We start from the raw sequence: 18,468 nt of genomic DNA on the forward strand, positions 1-18,468 counted from the left end.
CCGCGCCGCTGTCACATAGTGGGCCGAAAAACGGGAATAAAATATTGCAGCGTTATTTATGGGCTCAGGGTCATAAAAAAGTAGGTCGTTGAATTCGTCTTGACGCCAGCTATAACATTATGAAATTATGCGAAATTAGCGAGGTGCCGAAGGTACCCGATCTTCGTACATGACTGAGGCCGTCTGAGGTTAGAATAGTCGCGCATGCGCGAAAAAGCGCCTTACCTACCATCACTGACTGGCTCCAGGCCAGTAGATACGTTACTGTCTTTCCGCGCAGCGCCTCTAGCGGCCATCCATCGTACGAAAAAAGTTGGGTTCAATCGAAACACTGCTCCAGGCGGCGCCAGGCGGCGCTGGCATTGTATTCTACGGTGACTCTACGATCAATTCCCGATGATTCCCGACGTGGCTACTTAGGACCATTAGGACCCGAATACCGTATCCATGTTTAGGTCCATGGTTTAGTTTAGGCACCTTTAGGTTAGGACAGGTTAGGTCCGTGAGCGGAACTTATCAATGTTTTGTAAGTATCCCACGCACATAACCTATTGCGTTTAAATTCAAAATAATAATTCCAGTATGTTTCTTTTGGTGTTAGCATTGTTGACCGAGAATGGCTCATCGAATCATTAAGAAATATCCGAGGGCTCCTCCCGGCCTGGTAAAGGAAGTCAAACAACATTTTAATTATTTGCTAGTGCTCGATTTCGAAGCTACTTGCAAACAGTACGAGATATTAAAACCCCAAGAGATCATTGAATTTCCATGTGCGGCAGTGTCTACGACAAGTTGGCAAATCGAACATGTTTTTCACGAATACGTTAAACCAAGAGTTCATCCGAATCTCACTACTTTTTGTACGTCATTAACCGGCATTATACAGGAGATGGTAGATAGTCAACCACATTTTCCAGAAGTATTCGATAAATTCGAAAATTGGCTGGAAGAGAATAATTTCTTTAAAGGCGAGAACAAGAGTGCTTTCGTTACGAGCGGTCACTGGGACTTAAGGGTGATGCTGCCCAGTCAGTGTAGATTAGAAAATATAACGTTACCAGCTCGTTTCACAAAATGGATAGACCTTAAAGAAAGCTTTTTCGATGCGACAAACAATTATCCACGAAATATGCCGAACATGCTTTCTCAACTGAAACTTCCTCTGGAAGGACGTTTGCATTCTGGCATAGACGATGTGAAAAACATGGTGACTATAATACAAACCCTCTATGAGAAGCATAACATGGTATTTAAAATAAACTCTGCACCCGATGTACTATTACAACATCTAAGGAATAATTATATAATACCTCAAAGGAAAAATTGAACATTCGTTTATTAATTATAAAATATATTGCCCATATAAAAATTGTAAAGCTACAGCTATACTCTGACGAATAAATATTAAGTAAAAGTCTTAAATCTAACAGCGCGATTCACATTCGTTTAACGTTCACTTTGACTTGTACAACCAACTTGTTATTTTCTGTGTAGATCTCGAGCACCGCGTTAAAGCTACGATCGACTTTCCGTTTGCACTGTATTTTCAACTGAAAATCTCTTCTCGTAGGTATCATACCCTCTGCGGGCATGACGCTCAAATATTCTGTATTCGATAAGGCGGTCTCGAACACCTGAGCGACGGTGCACGTAGTTTTTATAGTTATGAGTGCCTCAATCTTCGTAGGTGGAGTTAAAATTACAATAGACGGTGAAACTATAAAATTATCAACGTTCAACACATTTTGAGACGTACTGTTCGCTAGAAGCATGCTGAAAATTTTATAATTAAACATGAATTTCTGTGTAGCGTTTCTTGGATTAAGGTGGTAGACTCGTTCCCAGGAATGCAAGGGTGCGGGATGCGCCTTCTCATTTCTCGATAATGCAGGCGATGGGCTTTTCCAGTAGTCAAAAGCGCTAGATAAAAGATCAATCTAGGCCGCAATCGCCCTCAAAAGTCCTGTTTTTACGTTTACGAGGCACAATTTGCATTATTCGGAAGCATAAAGCTGCGCACGTAGCTACAGTATTCCTTCGAATGATGTGACTTTTGTCTGTGCGGATGATGTTACTTTTTTATCTCCACTACTAGGAGGTTCCCCCTTGGGAATACGCTACAAAGAAACACGATCCGAGCTCGGTTATCGGTGAGGCAATACTAATGCAATGCTGAAACTTTCTTAATTTTAGTTATTTTGTTACGAAACCGTTACCAACGGCTACGTGAAATTTTTCTGATTAAAACGAGACCGAACACGATAGAATTGCGATTATATTTACTTGTTTAATAAGCGATGACAGTTTCGAACGCAAAGAAGGACAGCATGTGGAAAGAAAGAGATGTCAAAATTCGCTTCCAAGCCTCGCATATCGAGCTGTTTAAACTTAAAGACCCGAATTTGCTCCCAGGCCTCGCATTATGCCAGCTGTTTGAAGAACCGATCACTGAACAAGACGTTGTTAGTTTCATTCATAATTTCTTCATTTTTAATTCCATTTGTACGAAACTTTCATCAATAGATTTGTGAGCTTTCCTTGGTTAAAAAAGACCAAACTCGACAGAGTTTCAGTCATATTTACCGATATCACAGCGAGTTATTATCACACTTTAAATTAGTAAATATGGTCCGAATTATACCGACTGATTTTCATTAGAAAAAATTCACAAATACGTTGGTAAAAGTTCTGTAAAAAAAGAATGAAAAATAAGTGTCAGTCCTTCTCAGTCGTTTACGCGCTGTCCTTCTCTATCAAAGAAAGTAGTACCTCTACGCTTTTTGAGACTCCATACCCCCGAGGTTGTCACATCATCCGAGGGAATACTGTATTTTCATAAAGCTGCGATAGCTACATGTTGCCGAATAATTAAATTAACTTTTAATTAGCGCTTTAGACTACTGAAAAACTCCATCTTTGTATTATCTAGACATGTATTATCTAGACATGAGAAGCTGATGCGGGATGCCCGCATTCTTGCAATCCTGGAAACGAGTCCAGCCCGTTAAGTGCTTCTATCAGAAACTTACTCGGAGGCTAAAAAACTTTCGCCGTTTCCATCATAAATGTGACTATCATCATTGCACAAAGAATAAAACATTTGAGATTCGTCAGCGTCATGCTGAAAAGCTGCCAGGGTTTCATCAGCACACACTTCCATCGTAAGCATAATCTCGTTCCGACAAATTCCTTGGCACAAATCTCCCAAATTTTGCTGAATCGAATTGAGCAAATTAATAAAAGGATATTAGCCGAGTTCAGAGTAATAAACAGAGTAATGAGTGATTACCAGTGAATCTCGGATCATATTTATATCCGGCATCATTTGTTCACCAGGGAAAGCTTTGCATATCGGATGAACTATACTTTGAAACGCTTCGTTTTCGTTGCCGCTTAGTTCACCAGTTTCCCTCATTTTATTGTACAATCTACAAATTATTCAATTATCAACAGGTTAACATCAAAGGGGGCGAAATGAGCACTTCTTGCCGACCTTTGTCTTAGAGTAACTCATCTTCAGTTATAGTTGTCTTAGTACCTGCGAATCCGCCAACGTGTTGGCTCGTCCCCGTTGATAATAAGTATCGTTCCTACATGTGATACAGGCGCTCGTTGTAACTGCGCTAGATCTTCTTTCCGAGGATTAAATTCGACAGTGACCCACTGTATTTCTTTCGGATTTAATATTAATTCGGTAGGGTTTACGCGCCAGCTTGAAACCATAGAAGGATACACAGCTGAAACAAACCAAGAACGGATGAATCTGACCGATCACCGATCGGACAATACATATACCCTTTTCTTATTAATCTAACAAACCTGTCGGTATCAATTTTATTTTACAATAGGAGCACAAGTCCCCGGTGTTCTGTAACCGAAGTCTAGCGTGCAAAGAACGACCAGAATTTAGTGTGCCTACGGACAACCACATCTTCCCATTTGTGTCTTTGAAAGCTTCAGAAATGTCGATGCTGCTATAGCCTCCGTAACCGTACAGGAATAACTAGAATTCAAACGTGATAGATCGATCAACTTCCTCTTTTCGATGAAAATAAATTAGATTCACTGATTTTATTTACCACTTTCGACGGCCGGGAATCGTTATCGTCTCTTCTAGGTTCGTAATGTCTGAATATAATCCTGCCAGTAGCTGCACCCAGATTATGGGGATTAAATACAACGGATAATGTTCTACTTTCTAATCCTTGCAATACCAGCACCATATTTGTGTCACCCGCTTGTCTTTCTCGTAGAAACTGTAATCAAATCAATTTTTCGATCAGTCGCTTAAGCCCGGAAAAAATATCTCAGGCAAAAGTTGAACATCCTATATCTTGGCATCCTACCCGAAAATTCTTCTCATTGTCGGTTATAGTGACTTGAAGCTTGATCTTGTTATTGCTACTGTTGCGAATAGTGAATTCCTTGCAATTCGATTTTCCCGCTTTTATGCTGTTCCATACCAAAGCAGCGTGCGTTGTTCTTATCGGGATTTTCTCACCAGCAACCGTTGAACCTGACACTGAACTGAGAGGAGAGTTTCTTCCGGATATCCCCGACCTATTCAACAACAATAGGTTTAGAACAACTTTTTCGAGTTCAGGAAAAATATACCTGCAACTTACTTATTCGAGATCACGCTGTGAGGAGACGATGGGGAACTTGCAGACGACAACTGTTGAGGTGTTTCGCAACGAAGATAATGCTCGTTCTCTGCCTCCACAGAAGTACTCGATTCCCCGCATACAGAATACAGATATACATTATTGCTAGCCGTGAATTGTATTTTCGCGTGCCTATGGGAGTACGAAAATGAGATCATTTAGGATGCTACATCTTTGTGAAAGTTAAAAGACAGACCCAATCTTTTTAGTTTCGATCGGTGAACACTTTAAATAGACCGCGGATTTTATGCACTTATGACGAAAATGACTAGACACGACGGACCTTTGTGCAAAATAAAAATTCTCTTCCTGGATTGCAACCGACTGGAGTAAAATAGAAATGTATTTTCTGTCTTAATATTTCTAGTAGATTGAAAATTGCATAACAGTATTTTCAAATTCATCTAACGTTTTTACTGTTTGAAATTACGTAGACTCATTTTTATTATAAATCCATAAAATCCGCTGTCTACTTATAAATTATAATAATTACTGGAGTAAGAGAGAGAGAGAGTAGTTTCAGCAACATTCACTCACATTTTCGAAACGTCTGGATTCTGTGGTTTGTATGTAACATTGAAACAACCGATCTTGTTAGGGAGTAAATGTAAATTTTCGGGTTCAACTGTGAAATGCTTCCAGCTTCCCCCCGAATCCTTGTCTACGAACGAAGCAAATACCCGCACCGGCACATTTCCCACGTTGATCATACTCATCGATTTCGGTTGCTTGTTGGACACCACGAAAGGCATGTCTGTGTTGATCAATTGTATCTTACATGTCCCTATTTGTACTTTTAGGGCTATTTCTTTGATTATTATGGTATCGTCAGGGTCATTTTCTACATGTACCATCAAGTTCCCATCGTAGCATTGCAAGGATCTCCGAGACGGATCTGGATGCTTCTGTATAATACCTTTGGACTGCACGTTCGTAGTTAAACTTTCTTGTGGCTTTAGCGTCACCCGTTGCATTTCATTGCAATTTTCCAGACTAAATACTCGCGGTTCATCCTGCAAAACATAATATGGGAAACAATGGTTTACACTACAATGGTTTACATTATAATATACACTCCTCAAAAGAATTAAGGGATCACTTGTGCGAACCCGAAAAATTGGTCCCATTTTACGTGATCATAACTCCGTGAAAAATTGCCATATCGATATCGTTAAACAATGGTTTCAAAGCCTGAAACCTCTAGTTTCAGATGCTCTGTTTCAAATTGTTGCTATGTTGGTTTGTTAAAGTTAAAAAGCGCATATTTATTTCAATGTTGAATAACTCGAATAAAAAAAATCGCACTATAATCAGCAACCACACATTTTACACAGGAAAGATAGCCCTTTCAAATGATATTAACGCGATTTATCAAAAAAATTTGTTGCTCCCCGTGTGATGTTCCAAAGTTGCACAAAATTTTTGTTAACCGTCAATGTTGTCTTCATCTCGCTATAACTTTGTAAAAAGCCAACATAGTAAAAATTGGAAACAGAGCATCTGAAAGTAGAGGTTTCAGACTTTCAAACGATAGTTTAACGATATCGATACAGCAATTTTTGACGGAGTTATGATCACGTAAAGTGGGTGCAATTTTTCGTGTTTGCAGAAGTGATCCCTTAATTCTTTTGAGGAGTGTATATGTTGGTTAATTTCAAAAACGCACCAAGATAAATAATTTATTACCTGCGATATAGAAAGTTTCACGCATATGTCAACGCTGTTTTTATTCTTGATTGTAACAGGAAGAGCGGCTGTATCATTCTCAACGATCGATTGAAAATCTAGTTCACTCTTTTGAGACGGATTCGAGACGATTACATTTAATTTTTCAGGTTTAAAGCAAATTATGTGCTTCATGATGCATTCGGATCTTGTGACCATATCCGAGACTGTTATATTTAACACTGCTATGATGGGTTTACACATTTGCACCACCGTTACAGCGATCTGAAATACATCGATTTTTGTTTTAACATTAATAACAGAGAATGTTAACATTTATTTTTTCGTCTTTACCTTGGCATTTTGTTCCGAGTTTGGTTTGATAAGGATGACATCTTTTGGCAATACCAGTTGAACATTTTTCTTGTCCCCTTGAACTTGATTTATACTCAGAGAACATATCATCCATCTGTCGCTTTTGTTTAACAGTTCGATGTCTGTTTCTCTTGGCATGCCAACGATACAACTGCACAGTTCCTCCGTACTTTTGCCAATAACAACACCTGCAAGAATAAAGTGTTAGCGACTCGTCGGGAAACCAAACGCATACAAAAGCATAGTGATTGTAGTGTCGTAATAGCATACTATTTAACGGAATATCAATTCCTCGAGAATTTGAAAGATCCTGTATAAAAGATTCTGTTTTATCTTTATAAGAGAGATTTTCCTCTTTTATAATTCCCTTCTGACCCATTCCTTCGATTTTCGAATTAACAGATTCTTTCTCTTGTTTGTGTTTCACGTTAGTTGGCGAACCACAAGGCGACATGTTTCGTTCTTTATTGTAATTTGGAAGGGAGAATTTTGGAACTTCCAGGAAAGATTTAAGATCTAAAATTAACGATCGTTCTTAAGCTAGTTCGTACAAAGAAACAGCGAAGTTCTAAGTTCAGACTGTACCTTGACCGTACGAAGACTTTGTGTTTCCGTTACTTATGCTCTTTTTCAGATCTTGACAAGAAGGCCTACCGGAATCCGAGTGCTTAAGATGCAACGTCTCGTTCGGAATCTTGCTGTCTAGCGACAATTTCGAAGACAGATTTAATTGTGCAATATCTTTTCCAAAACTCTCGATGCTTCTACTTGAAGTTGCAGGCATCGAATTTCTGTTCGACATCACAGTATACGTGTCCCTGTTCGCCTCTTCTTTCGTCTGTGTAGATTTCTTCTTTTTCTTTGCCATTATAAGCTGATCCACTAACCTTCGCGGTGTATTACTATCGATATTCTGTAATGCTTGGGCAATACTAGTTAAACTCATGATACTTTGTTCTTCTATATCTTTCGTCGCACATGAATCGTTCTGAAGAGTTTTGTCGTTCGCAACGAACGAGCCAACCGAAGACGCTACAAAATCAGTATCGGTAGTTTAGAGAAAATTTGTCTTTTACAGTTCAAGTAAAAGGTTTTGCAGTTAAGGGGATAGACTCGTTTTTACAGATTTCTCAGTAGTCAAAAGCGCTAGATAAATCAGAAATCTACATAGGCCGCAACCGCTCTCAAAAGACCTATTTTTACTGTTTACGAGACGTAATTTGCATTATTCGGCAGCATGTAGCTGTCGCAGCTTTATGCTTTCGAATAATGCAAATTACGCCTCGTAAAGACTTTTGAGGGCGATCGCGGCCTAGATTGATCTTTTATCTAGCGCTTTTCACTACTGAAAGACCCCATCGCCTGCATTATCGAGAAATGAGAAAGCGCACCCCGCACCCTTGCAATCCTGGAAACGAGTCTACCCTGTTAAAGTAAGGTTTAAAATTAGTCGATCATACTTTCTGTTGCGATGGTCAAGTCAACTAATGGTACAAGATTCTTCTTTCTCGGACTATGTACAGACAATCCTAGACTTGGCCTTTCGACCCCGCTACCCGATAATGCTCCAAAATTACCGCATTTGCTTTTGAAATATTCATCGACGGACATTTTACGGCCGGAGGAAGATCTAAAATTACAAGAACGAGATGACGATCGTTCTGCGAAATAGTATTTGTATTTAAAACTCTTTTAGACACTCACTCCACTGATAAATCCAGCTCACCAATGATACCCGAAAAACAGGATAAATTCAAATACTCCTTTTCAGCGACATCCGTTTCTGGAAGAGCGTACGAGTAATTTTGTTGCCACGATACTTCATCGGCCAACATCTGACTGGCCATTTCAGAGGCAGGTCGGAAGTCTTCGTTGCCAAACTGAGCCATCAACTCGGCAGCGGTTGAATCGAACGTTATTCCATTCACGTTTTTACTTGACGTCGTTGACGAATGTTTCTCCGAACGTCTGCTCAATCCAGACGAACGTGCACTTATTTCATTTGGCTCAAAAACAACCTGAAAATGAACCTCTGTTGAGAAGGTTTTCGAACGGTTTCTTTTTTAGAAAATGATATTTACACTACTGGTCTTGTTAACGCTTGAACATAATGTACTCTCATTTTTAGTATTTGTCTGATTAGGAGATTTCCCCTGGCTGGTAAGCGTCGAAGATGTTACATTGCCGGACAGGTTCTGAATGTTGACATTATTTTCTTTGTTTGTATCTGCAAGCATCATTGAACTTATTTACAATTTCTTGAAGGGCATATACAGTCAGGGTCACTCTTAAAAATCGCATAACTTTTTTAAAATGGGTCCAAAGGACTTGAATTTTTTAAAGATGTTAGACTGACTAGTTTTCTACAGAATGAGTAAACAAAAATTCATGCAAAATCATGATCACGCAAAATTTAAAAAATTATGTTTTATCAACCTTTTTATCTCAGCCTGTAACTGAAATCAAACGTTTAAAGATGATCACGAAAGGGCGAAATGCCCTAACAAGGCTGAGAAACTGCGACTTTCACCCTTAAGCTCTCATCTTTAAACGTATGTAGCTCATTGCAACGTTGACCGATTTTGATAAAACTTTCAGTGTGCGTATAAGTTACCGAAATCTATAGAACGCATTTTTTAAATTATCGTTACAAGCTCAGATAAAAAGGTTGAAGAAACATTTTTTTAATTTTGTACTATTCCTACCAATTGCAATCTAAACAAATTTTTGTTTATACATTCTCTAGCAAAGTCGGCCTAACATTTTCAATTCAAATCCTTCGGACCAATTTTTTAAGAGTGTCCACTTAATATTGCCCCAACTGTGTATACAAGGTGCTCCAAAAATGTATATATCTCTATACAGATACCTGTACATAGATACATATAGATTTTACCATGTGTAAGAGAGGTTGTGCTAATGCAGCTGCATCTTTGAAGCAGTTTTCTAGCAACTTCACGTTCTGTGTCTGATGTATTCTCGCTTTGCATGAGTAAATCTTCGGTAGGACTAACTTCGGCTAGAACTTAAGAGGAAATCAGCATTCAACGATAGTTTTAATAAAATTAATGAGTGAGGAGAAACTTACAAGAGGATATATTGTCCAATATACCAAGAGACGATTCATCAGACTGTTGCGTTACATTGCTTTTCCTCACCGTAGATCGTTTATATATAGCTTCATTAATACTCTGATCAAGGAACTTGCTTTCCAATCTACAAAACATGTTAGAATCAAAAAGATGTTGATACAATGCTGTACATGTATACATATAGGCTTTTTAAACAATCTTTTAATTGCGTTGTACAGGGTACTACCATAGCTTGTTACAATAGGCTTAATAGGGAAAAATCTCTTTGGCCGAACTAGTAATTGTAATTATACAGTGTGTCCCATGAACTCTGTACACTTGAATATCTTATTTCAAACAATATGAGAAATTGTTACATATAGAAGTTGTGGGGTGTTAAGAAACTACATAATCTCTTCTTTCTTCTTCTTCTAGATATAAAAATGCAGTGCTGATCTAGATATAAAAATGCAGTGCTGACTCAATCACTGATCAACGCCCAGGCTAAACCCTTGGACCTAGAAAGCTGAAATTTTGCACAGAGGTTTCCTTTATGATCTATATGAGGGATAAGAAAGGATATTTCGAAATTCAACCCTCAAGGGGGTGAAAAGGGGTGGCAACGTTTGTATAAGGAATATTTTGTTCGTGGTCGGATTTACTTCATACTTGGTCTTAATGCTCTTTGATATAATTAATCAAACACCTGTTTCGGCGTTTTAAAAAATTGATCCCCTAAGGGGGTGAAAAGGGGTTTTGAAATCTAAGATGGCGGCATGACATAAGATTAAAACTCTATAGGGGTGAATGGGGGGTTAAAAGGTTTTATGGAGAAACAATATCAATTTCCGAGGGCATTAAACGGTTTTCTGTGCGAGCGAAGCCACGGGCTAAAGCTAGTATAGTATATACTTGACTCCAAATAAGAATGTACTTACTAGCCGACGAATTTAAGAGTCTACTGCGCATCTGACTCTGACGGAACTCGTTCATTGGCTAATCCCCCTACTCGTAACTTCGCTGACCACGCGATCATTGGCTGACGCCATCAATTTTATGGCTGACACGCAACGACTTGCGCAGTACAAGTACATTCTTATTTGGAGTCAAGTATAAATGATACTCTTGCAAGTGAAGGATACAGCAGATATGGAGGTCACCTTTGTTTTTTTAAATGGAATGTCTAATTTTTTATGCTCGATTTCGAAAGATATATTCTCAGTATAAAAGTACTAAAGTGTATCTGTCCTAAAACTTACTGTTGCTGAGATATTTTACTGTTTTCATTCTATTACTTCCATTATGGAACGTATTCGAGGATATGCTCGCTATGTCAAATGTAAATCAAATACGTTCCATAATGAAAGTAATAGAATGAAAACAGTGAAGTATCTCAGCAATGGTACGTTCTAGAACAAATACACTTTAGTACTTTTATACTGAGAATACGCCAATCTATCGAAATCAAGCATAAAAAATTGGACATTCCATTTAAAAAAGAAAAGGTGAAAGAATACCATTTATACCATATTATGTAGTTTTTAAACTCTACAACTTCCGTAAGTAACATTTTCTCGTATTGTTTGAAATAACCAAGATATTCAAGTGGACAGAGTTCGTGGGACACACTGTATATTTCGTGTACGTCTAATACTCAATACGTATAAAGGTATATATTGTTCCACAGAAGGAAAAAAAGGAAACCGGACTTACGTGCTTTTTCTTTGTACAGTCGATGTTGCTTGCGGTCGAGGAGTGTTCGGTAAAGTTTCATCGACGGAGTTCGCACTCGTGGATTTTGATGGTGTAAACATTGTTGAGCACTTTGTTTCTCCTCGATTTCAGTATGCAAATATCGTTCGAGAGATGAACACTTACGTACGGAAGTTCATGAGCGACGTTTCACTCGCAGAATCGTCGAAAGGAAGGGAAGATCGTACCATATTATTCTGTATTATTCTGAACGTTTTCTTTGACAGTTGAACGATTTTAGCGTTCAAATTTGAAAGTGCTCCGAAATATTCTGTCCATAGACAAATTATGCACTTTACAGATCGGTTTCGCGTGATTTCTATGAGAACAGCGCCACTTGTGTTGTGTTTGAACTGTGATGTCGCTCTATCGAAACCAGCGCCATCCTAGTTATTATAGTTATTAGAGTCACGTTACCGCTGCGGGGGGGAAGCCAGTTTTGGGGTGCGGGGGACGACGATCACGTGGTACTCTGGTGCCCAACTGGTGATTGGTTGTGATCGCGCAAGCGCATTCGTACTTTTAGAAGACATTTGGCTGATTTGACTGGATCTGACCAGATCTGACCAGTGTCGCCAGAAAGTGACCGAACCGTCACTCGAGGGGAATACAAGGTACCCCCTCTCTGATGACCAGAGCAATGTGTGACACGTTGCGCGTGCGCGATGGAGACCATAATGGAGACGCAACAACGACTGACATTTCGCAGGTTTTAGGTTATTGCCGTGTATCGTATCGTACCTATTATGTACATGTACCTACTTAATGAAATAAATCATGTGGGTCGTTCTAAGTAGAGACTGTAAACATTCTTTATTATAAATAAAATTAATTGTAACATGTGGGAGTTTCAGTCGTGAAGCGAAGTATGAATGCTTACTATTTATATGTACAATTTAAAAAATCTTGAAATCTGTATGTATGTAGTACTGAGTTACATTCCAGTAAAATCAATAAATCATAATATATTTTAACACTGTTAACCCTCATACGCTCCTCAAAAATAGTTGCATAAAAGAGACTGGGATAATAAATTCATTCATTTTTCTTCTACATGATAAATTGACAAATCATGTTTTATTTGTAACGTTACATTTTAAAGAAATACAACTCACAACATAGACATAAAGGGATCAATAATTACATAGTATGTGAAATAAGTAAATGGGTGAATTTTACGCGGCAATAACCTAAAACCTGCGAAATGTCATGTCATTGTTGCGTCCCCATCGCGCACGCGCAACGTGTCTTCCATTCGCCCCACTAAATCTCCGTCGCGCACGCGCATGTACTCTGGTCATCAGAGAGAGGGTACATTATTTCACCGTGACTCCCCTCATCTGGCGACACTGGATCTGACACTGTCTGACACCGACTAACGCTCACTGACGCGGACAGAGAAGTGAATTATAAGTTTTAAAAATTAGATAATGCCGCTGTGTATTGTAAAAATCGTACGAGACATCGTCTCATCGTCTTTGAAGGGAATCCTGGACTCATTGAGGGACAAGCATATGTTAGGGACTGAAGAATTGCAGATGTTAGAAGATATATAGTAGCGGACAAAAGTTTAAGACCGCTCTAAAGAAGACGATAACTTTTTTAATATTGTACTATACGATTTGAACTTTTTTGGGAAGCTAGAGCAATTAGTTTACTAAAGGATGTGAAAAGAAATTTTGAAAGACAGTTATGGAAGAATAGGGGTATAAGTGTCAACAAACAGTTTAATAAGAACTAAGAACATGCGCTTTGACATTACATTATAGACATAATGTAATATATTAAATAATAAAATTGACAAAACCCAATTTTGTTACGAAAATTATTAATAATACATCCTAATCCCTTTTATGCAATAGATATTAACAATTGTACAATTTAATATTTAAGTAATTGGATTAGCATTTTATGACATTTTTGATATTTCATTATAAAGCTAACCGATATTTAATTATACATATAGTGATCAGTTATATACTGTTGCACATTCGTTTAAAGTTTCTTAAGTGCAGAAAAGTAAAAGATAATATCCTAGTTATTCCTATTTCTAAATAACAACGTTTTATGTATTTGTAAAATTAAATACCAAACAGATAAGATTTTTCATATTTATAGATTCTAACTTTTGACCGTTTAATTTTGACATGCATTTATAAATAAAACACTTTGTTTCTTTATTTTATTGAAAATATCCTATCGTAATTTATAATTGTTGACAAACTAAAAGTCTCATCTTCAAATTTCGCGCATATATGCTAGAACCAATTACTAGTTGGGCACCAGAGTACCACGTGACCGTGCTCCCCGCTCCCCGGAAGTGGCTTCACACCCCTCGCCTAAAGTAAGAGTTTATGCTCCGTCCACCGTCCCCTTATTCCATAGACATATAGAGATAGACTGCGCGGCCTGTACGAAGCGCTGAAGCCCACAATGGCGGCAAAAAACAAAAATAAAACATCAATAAATACATCAATTGGAAAGAGAGCGCTATGGACCCCGGCTAATGCTCTCTCTCTCACTCTTTGTACCGCGCGCCGCCATTGTGGGCTTCAACTCGCCCATAAGACGGCGCAGTCTATCTCTATATGTCTATGCCTTATTCCTATGTCCATGGCCTGCCGTGAATGAGGTGAATATATCCAAATATATCTATGCGAGTCTTCTATGCCGAATAATGTAATTTCCAGATGGCCCTTACGTCACGCAGTGTTCCGATTGAAGCAACCGTAACTCGCGCATGCGCGGCCAAGACAGTAGCGTATCTACTGGTATCTACGATGACGCAGCCGAGCGGCCAGGGCCCTGACGCCTTGAGACAGTTATTCTGGCGGGAATGTACCAGTGTTATTGGCGGGACGACTGATGGACGAGAGACGATTATGTATTCTTTTGCGTAGTTATTGCAGTGCTCTTTCCCTATCCTATCCTCAAAATAAAGAATAAGTGTCAATTATAAAAGTCTGCGGGTGCTCAAGCTACCCGATTTCATCGAAATAGTTACGCTACTGAGGCTGAAATTGCCGCGCATGCGCGAGTTACGGTTGCTTCAATCGGAACACTGACGTCACGTCAACATGTTTGAATCAAACATGTCAGTTGTAGCGAGGGAAAGAATAATGTCGAAAGGCTTCTTCTAATAGTGCACAACGTTTGATGGTTTTGTTTAGAATTTATAGAATTTTCGACGCAGGTAACAGCGGAAGAAGGTATTTCAGAGTGCATGAAACATATAACAGATTTATTTTATTCGAATATATGCTGAATTGCTTCACAAATCAAAAAATGGTGTAGTTTCACAGGTGGAAAGTTAAAACAAATAATTTCTTAAGAGCAGCCAAAATTAATCATGGCACTCAGGGAACCATTTAAAGTGCCTCCTAATGTTCCATCCGAATATAAAGAGACTGTTTCCGATATCTTGCATAAAATGGAGGAACACGTTGATAACAGAGGTCCAAGGTCTGCTAAATTTCATTATTACATAGAAAAGTTATGTCCGTCAACTTTTACATATGTACGGTCATAAAAATATTACAAAATTAATAACTTTATCTTATAGATATCAATGGACCCTGAACGATTTTGAAATTGGCTCACCATTGGGTCGTGGTAAATTTGGCCGTGTTTATTTAGCTAGAGAGAAACATACGCAGTATATGGTTGCTTTAAAGACATTGTACAAAGTAGAATTAATGAAAGGCCGCGTAGAGAAGCAAGTAATGCGTGAAATTGAGATTCAAACACATTTAAGGTGACCATATATAATTGTAACTAAGTTCTTATAATTTTCAATGTATGTTGTAATGTCTCATTTTTTAGCCACCCTCATATTCTTCAGATGTTAACTTATTTCCATGATCGCAAACGCATTTACCTTGTATTAGAATTTGCAGCTGGGGGAGAACTATATAAAGAACTGAAACGTCAACCCAAAGAAAGATTCAATGAGCATTTGTATGTATTACCGTACGAATAATTTTCGTATTATGCTGAATTTGACATGCAATCTTTTATCATTTTTTAGATCCGCAAAGTATACCTATCAAGTTGCAGATGCTTTAGAATATTGTCATAGAAACAATGTAATTCACAGAGATATAAAACCAGAAAATTTATTGCTTACAAACGAGGGTGATATAAAACTGGCAGACTTCGGATGGTCTGTTCATGCACCATCATCCAAGTGAGTGTGGTTTGTGTTAACGGATTGTGAAAAACTATTTAAACTATTAATAATATCAATGAACTTAGGAGAAACACGCTTTGCGGAACACTAGACTATTTACCACCAGAAATGGTAACAGGACAAACATATGACATATACGTTGATCATTGGTGTCTGGGTATTCTCTGCTATGAATTTCTAGCCGGTACACCTCCTTTTCTCAGTGATTCTACACAAGAAACATATGTTAAAATAAAGACGTTAAATATCCAGTGGCCATACACAATAACACCAGGAGCTAAAGATCTTATATCGAAGGTATCTTTTAATTCATGTTTTTTTAGATCGTGCCACACTTTCTTTTTGGCGTTGTTTATACTTTCTTTTGTTCACAGTTAATCAAACAAAAAAGTTGTGAAAGAATTTCTATGGCCGCTGTTAAAAATCATTTTTGGATTCTAAAATACAAGGATGGACATTCATAAAATATATCTATCTAATCTTATACTGACCATTTTATAAATGTGTTTTATACATATAATACGAGTAACAAGTTTCCAATTATTTTTATATATAGGACGTGCGAATCGAATAAAGGAAAGACTGAAAATAATAAACAGAATTGTTTATTTTAGTTCACATTGATTTCAGTAGACGAAACACTGATGTAATTCTTAAGGCCAATCTAGATTGATACGTGTTACATCTAGCGCAACTATGTCAACTTCAGTTTTAAGGATATCGCACAAACTAGGCTTGGTTCGTCCGAAATCACCATGTACAAATTCTTTCACGTACGTGCCAGCTTGGGTTTTAATATCCAACACGAAAAACATGCTGACGTCTTCGATCGCAGTGCCTAACAATGTTTGTAGTTCTTGAGACTTCACCCACCGTGCTCTCATTTCATATATTAATCGTGTTCTGGGACTCAGAGGCCGCCGGTGTAACACTCGAATCGGTGTTTTCTGAATGATTTCGACTCTCTTCAAATCATTCAATGTTTCAAGAGGCAACATGTCTTCTGACTTCGCACGAAAAACGCAAAGCGCTCGATAAATTTTTGTTTTATTAGTTTCACCGTCCTTTAATTTCTTTAGATCCTCTTTGGATAAAACTTTCAAATTCGATGTAATTTGTACATCTTTAGAGGACTGGTTGACTTTCTGGACTAGATCCGACAATAACGTTTCTGTTATTTTAGTCATGCGAGGATTAATTAATTCGACCGCAAACGGTCTTCCGTCGTATATATTCCTTACATCTACGTCCTCTCTTCCAGATGATAAGAACTTAATCGCTAGAAATAAAAACATATTATATTTTAAACGAGATTAAGTATCTGATCTCGTGTTTGGTAGAAATTATATTGAGTGGCATACATTGAGCTTTCACTACGTCGGCGATAGGATTACATAATAGATCTTGAACAGATGTGCTCATCTTTTTTTCACCCTTTATAAGCCACGGGGTTTGACTGATTTCCCGAGACAATTTGCTATATCGACCTAGAAGTATGATCGATTAAATATTATTGATATTACTTCTATACCGTTAGACCCCGTTCAGACACGGCGGAATCCGCGTGGACCTTATTTACATTAGTGTTTATGTATTCGTTCATACGGGTCCGCGCGGTCGAACAATCGAAAACAAAAATCGCGCGGTTTCCGCCGTGTCTTAACTAGGGCTTAGTTCTATATATTACCTCCTACAAAAATACTCGCGTGCGAACATTCGATGCTTTGTACATCGACATTTGCAGATATATCGAACGAAAAAGTCTTGACAAATTCATTGAATTTTTCATCTGTTGTATTAGTCAGTAAAGTCTCTATACTTCTTCTACTAAAATGGAAACTATTATTGGAATTCTTTCTTTTTCGTTTCTTTCCTACATTGCTTGCACCTTGGCAGAAGTTTTTTCTGTAATAAAGAATACTGTTAACAATATCCGTGAATCGGCTATTTAATTAGAAAGAAACTACCTCTATTGACTTACAAAGCTTCGCATTCTTCGTTGTTATGTTCATAGGCCAAAATAATTTCAATAAGAAAAGGAGAGGGAGTCATGTCCACTCGCCTATTGATGAGCTGTTCTAATTTAGGATTGATCGCCAACTTCCAAATGTCTTTTACATTCTGCAATTTTGTCTTAAGATCTAGCGAAGCTGTGAAATCCAATTCGTTCGCGCATCGTACGTGTAACAACCGTTCTCTGATATTCACGCACGGAGGTATTGTCAATGCACACAGAAATGTACTGCTATCATAATTCTGTTTTTCTACTTCGGTCTGTATCTGTTCATAAAATCGTGTGAGATTTACATGAAGCTTAGATGTTCGTAGTCAAATATTTCAACATACTTTCTGAGCAATTGATTCTAGCGTTCGGTCTTGAAGAATCCCCAGACAAGCCATGCAAGGTGTCTCATCGACGATAGCTTCATCTTCTTCGATATAGCCTAGCTGCAACAAGTATTGCGATAAATTCAAAACATAAACCAAAGCCACTAAATAGAAACTTACCGATTTAACGTGCTTCACGAGATCATTCAAGCAATTCCACGACTTCCATCCAGTGAAACGAAGACAACATTTTAAACAACAATTCTGTTGCCTCAGAAAAGTAAAAATGCGTTTGCTATCCTCGACGGACAGGCTCATTTTGAACAATATTTCTATAGCATTCAAATGTACAAAAATTTCGCAGAATCTTACAGTATATTTTATTTATCTTTTCTATTAACCTATACACCGATCTTATCGCATG

At 38.0% G+C, this 18,468-nt stretch overlaps 4 protein-coding genes across 9 annotated transcripts; 2 read left to right on the top strand and 2 right to left on the bottom strand.

Moving 5' to 3' along the window:
* Positions 1-365: 365 nt before the first annotated feature.
* On the top strand, positions 366-1,427 carry LOC143213934 (ERI1 exoribonuclease 3-like). The gene is made up of 2 exons (XM_076434309.1): positions 366-526; positions 602-1,427. Exon 2 carries the CDS (start codon positions 617-619, stop codon positions 1,325-1,327), a length of 711 nt encoding a protein of 236 aa, XP_076290424.1. The 5' UTR covers positions 366-526; positions 602-616; the 3' UTR covers positions 1,328-1,427.
* Spd-2 (spindle defective 2) lies at positions 602-12,873 on the bottom strand. Of its 5 annotated transcripts, none has more exons than XM_076434304.1 (19): positions 11,489-12,872; positions 9,793-9,920; positions 9,601-9,729; positions 8,786-8,931; positions 8,409-8,722; positions 8,165-8,334; positions 7,290-7,736; positions 6,975-7,220; positions 6,684-6,892; positions 6,351-6,614; positions 5,202-5,677; positions 4,626-4,796; positions 4,347-4,560; positions 4,080-4,256; positions 3,820-4,003; positions 3,539-3,737; positions 3,290-3,428; positions 3,030-3,214; positions 602-1,773 (listed from the first exon to the last, which is right to left on the bottom strand). In XM_076434304.1, exons 1-19 carry the CDS (start codon positions 11,587-11,589, stop codon positions 1,437-1,439), a joined length of 4,236 nt encoding a protein of 1,411 aa, XP_076290419.1. In that variant the 5' UTR covers positions 11,590-12,872; the 3' UTR covers positions 602-1,436. The 5 variants fall into 5 exon arrangements, with proteins under 5 accessions (XP_076290419.1, XP_076290422.1, XP_076290421.1 ...); XM_076434307.1 differs by lacking the exon at positions 11,489-12,872 and adding an exon at positions 10,714-11,068; XM_076434306.1 differs by lacking the exon at positions 11,489-12,872 and adding an exon at positions 10,023-10,665.
* Positions 12,874-14,571: 1,698 nt separating this feature from the next.
* Positions 14,572-16,312, top strand: Aurb (aurora kinase B). Of its 2 annotated transcripts, none has more exons than XM_076435695.1 (7): positions 14,572-14,720; positions 14,822-14,989; positions 15,090-15,281; positions 15,350-15,484; positions 15,555-15,713; positions 15,782-16,013; positions 16,091-16,312. In XM_076435695.1, the coding sequence occupies exons 2-7, from the start codon at positions 14,877-14,879 to the stop codon at positions 16,178-16,180; spliced, it is 921 nt and encodes a 306-aa protein (XP_076291810.1). In that variant the 5' UTR covers positions 14,572-14,720; positions 14,822-14,876; the 3' UTR covers positions 16,181-16,312. The 2 variants fall into 2 exon arrangements, with proteins under 2 accessions (XP_076291810.1, XP_076291809.1); XM_076435694.1 differs by having other exon boundaries at positions 14,575-14,736.
* Pus10 (Pseudouridine synthase 10) lies at positions 15,651-18,428 on the bottom strand. The gene is made up of 6 exons (XM_076435693.1): positions 18,225-18,428; positions 18,063-18,164; positions 17,698-17,996; positions 17,404-17,621; positions 17,078-17,203; positions 15,651-16,995 (listed from the first exon to the last, which is right to left on the bottom strand). Exons 1-6 carry the CDS (start codon positions 18,360-18,362, stop codon positions 16,370-16,372), a joined length of 1,509 nt encoding a protein of 502 aa, XP_076291808.1. The 5' UTR covers positions 18,363-18,428; the 3' UTR covers positions 15,651-16,369.
* Between the last annotated feature and the right edge of the window lie 40 nt (positions 18,429-18,468).

Source organism: Lasioglossum baleicum, chromosome 12 (assembly GCF_051020765.1).
Source record: "Lasioglossum baleicum chromosome 12, iyLasBale1, whole genome shotgun sequence".
In the NCBI taxonomy this organism is placed as follows: domain Eukaryota; kingdom Metazoa; phylum Arthropoda; class Insecta; order Hymenoptera; family Halictidae; genus Lasioglossum; species Lasioglossum baleicum.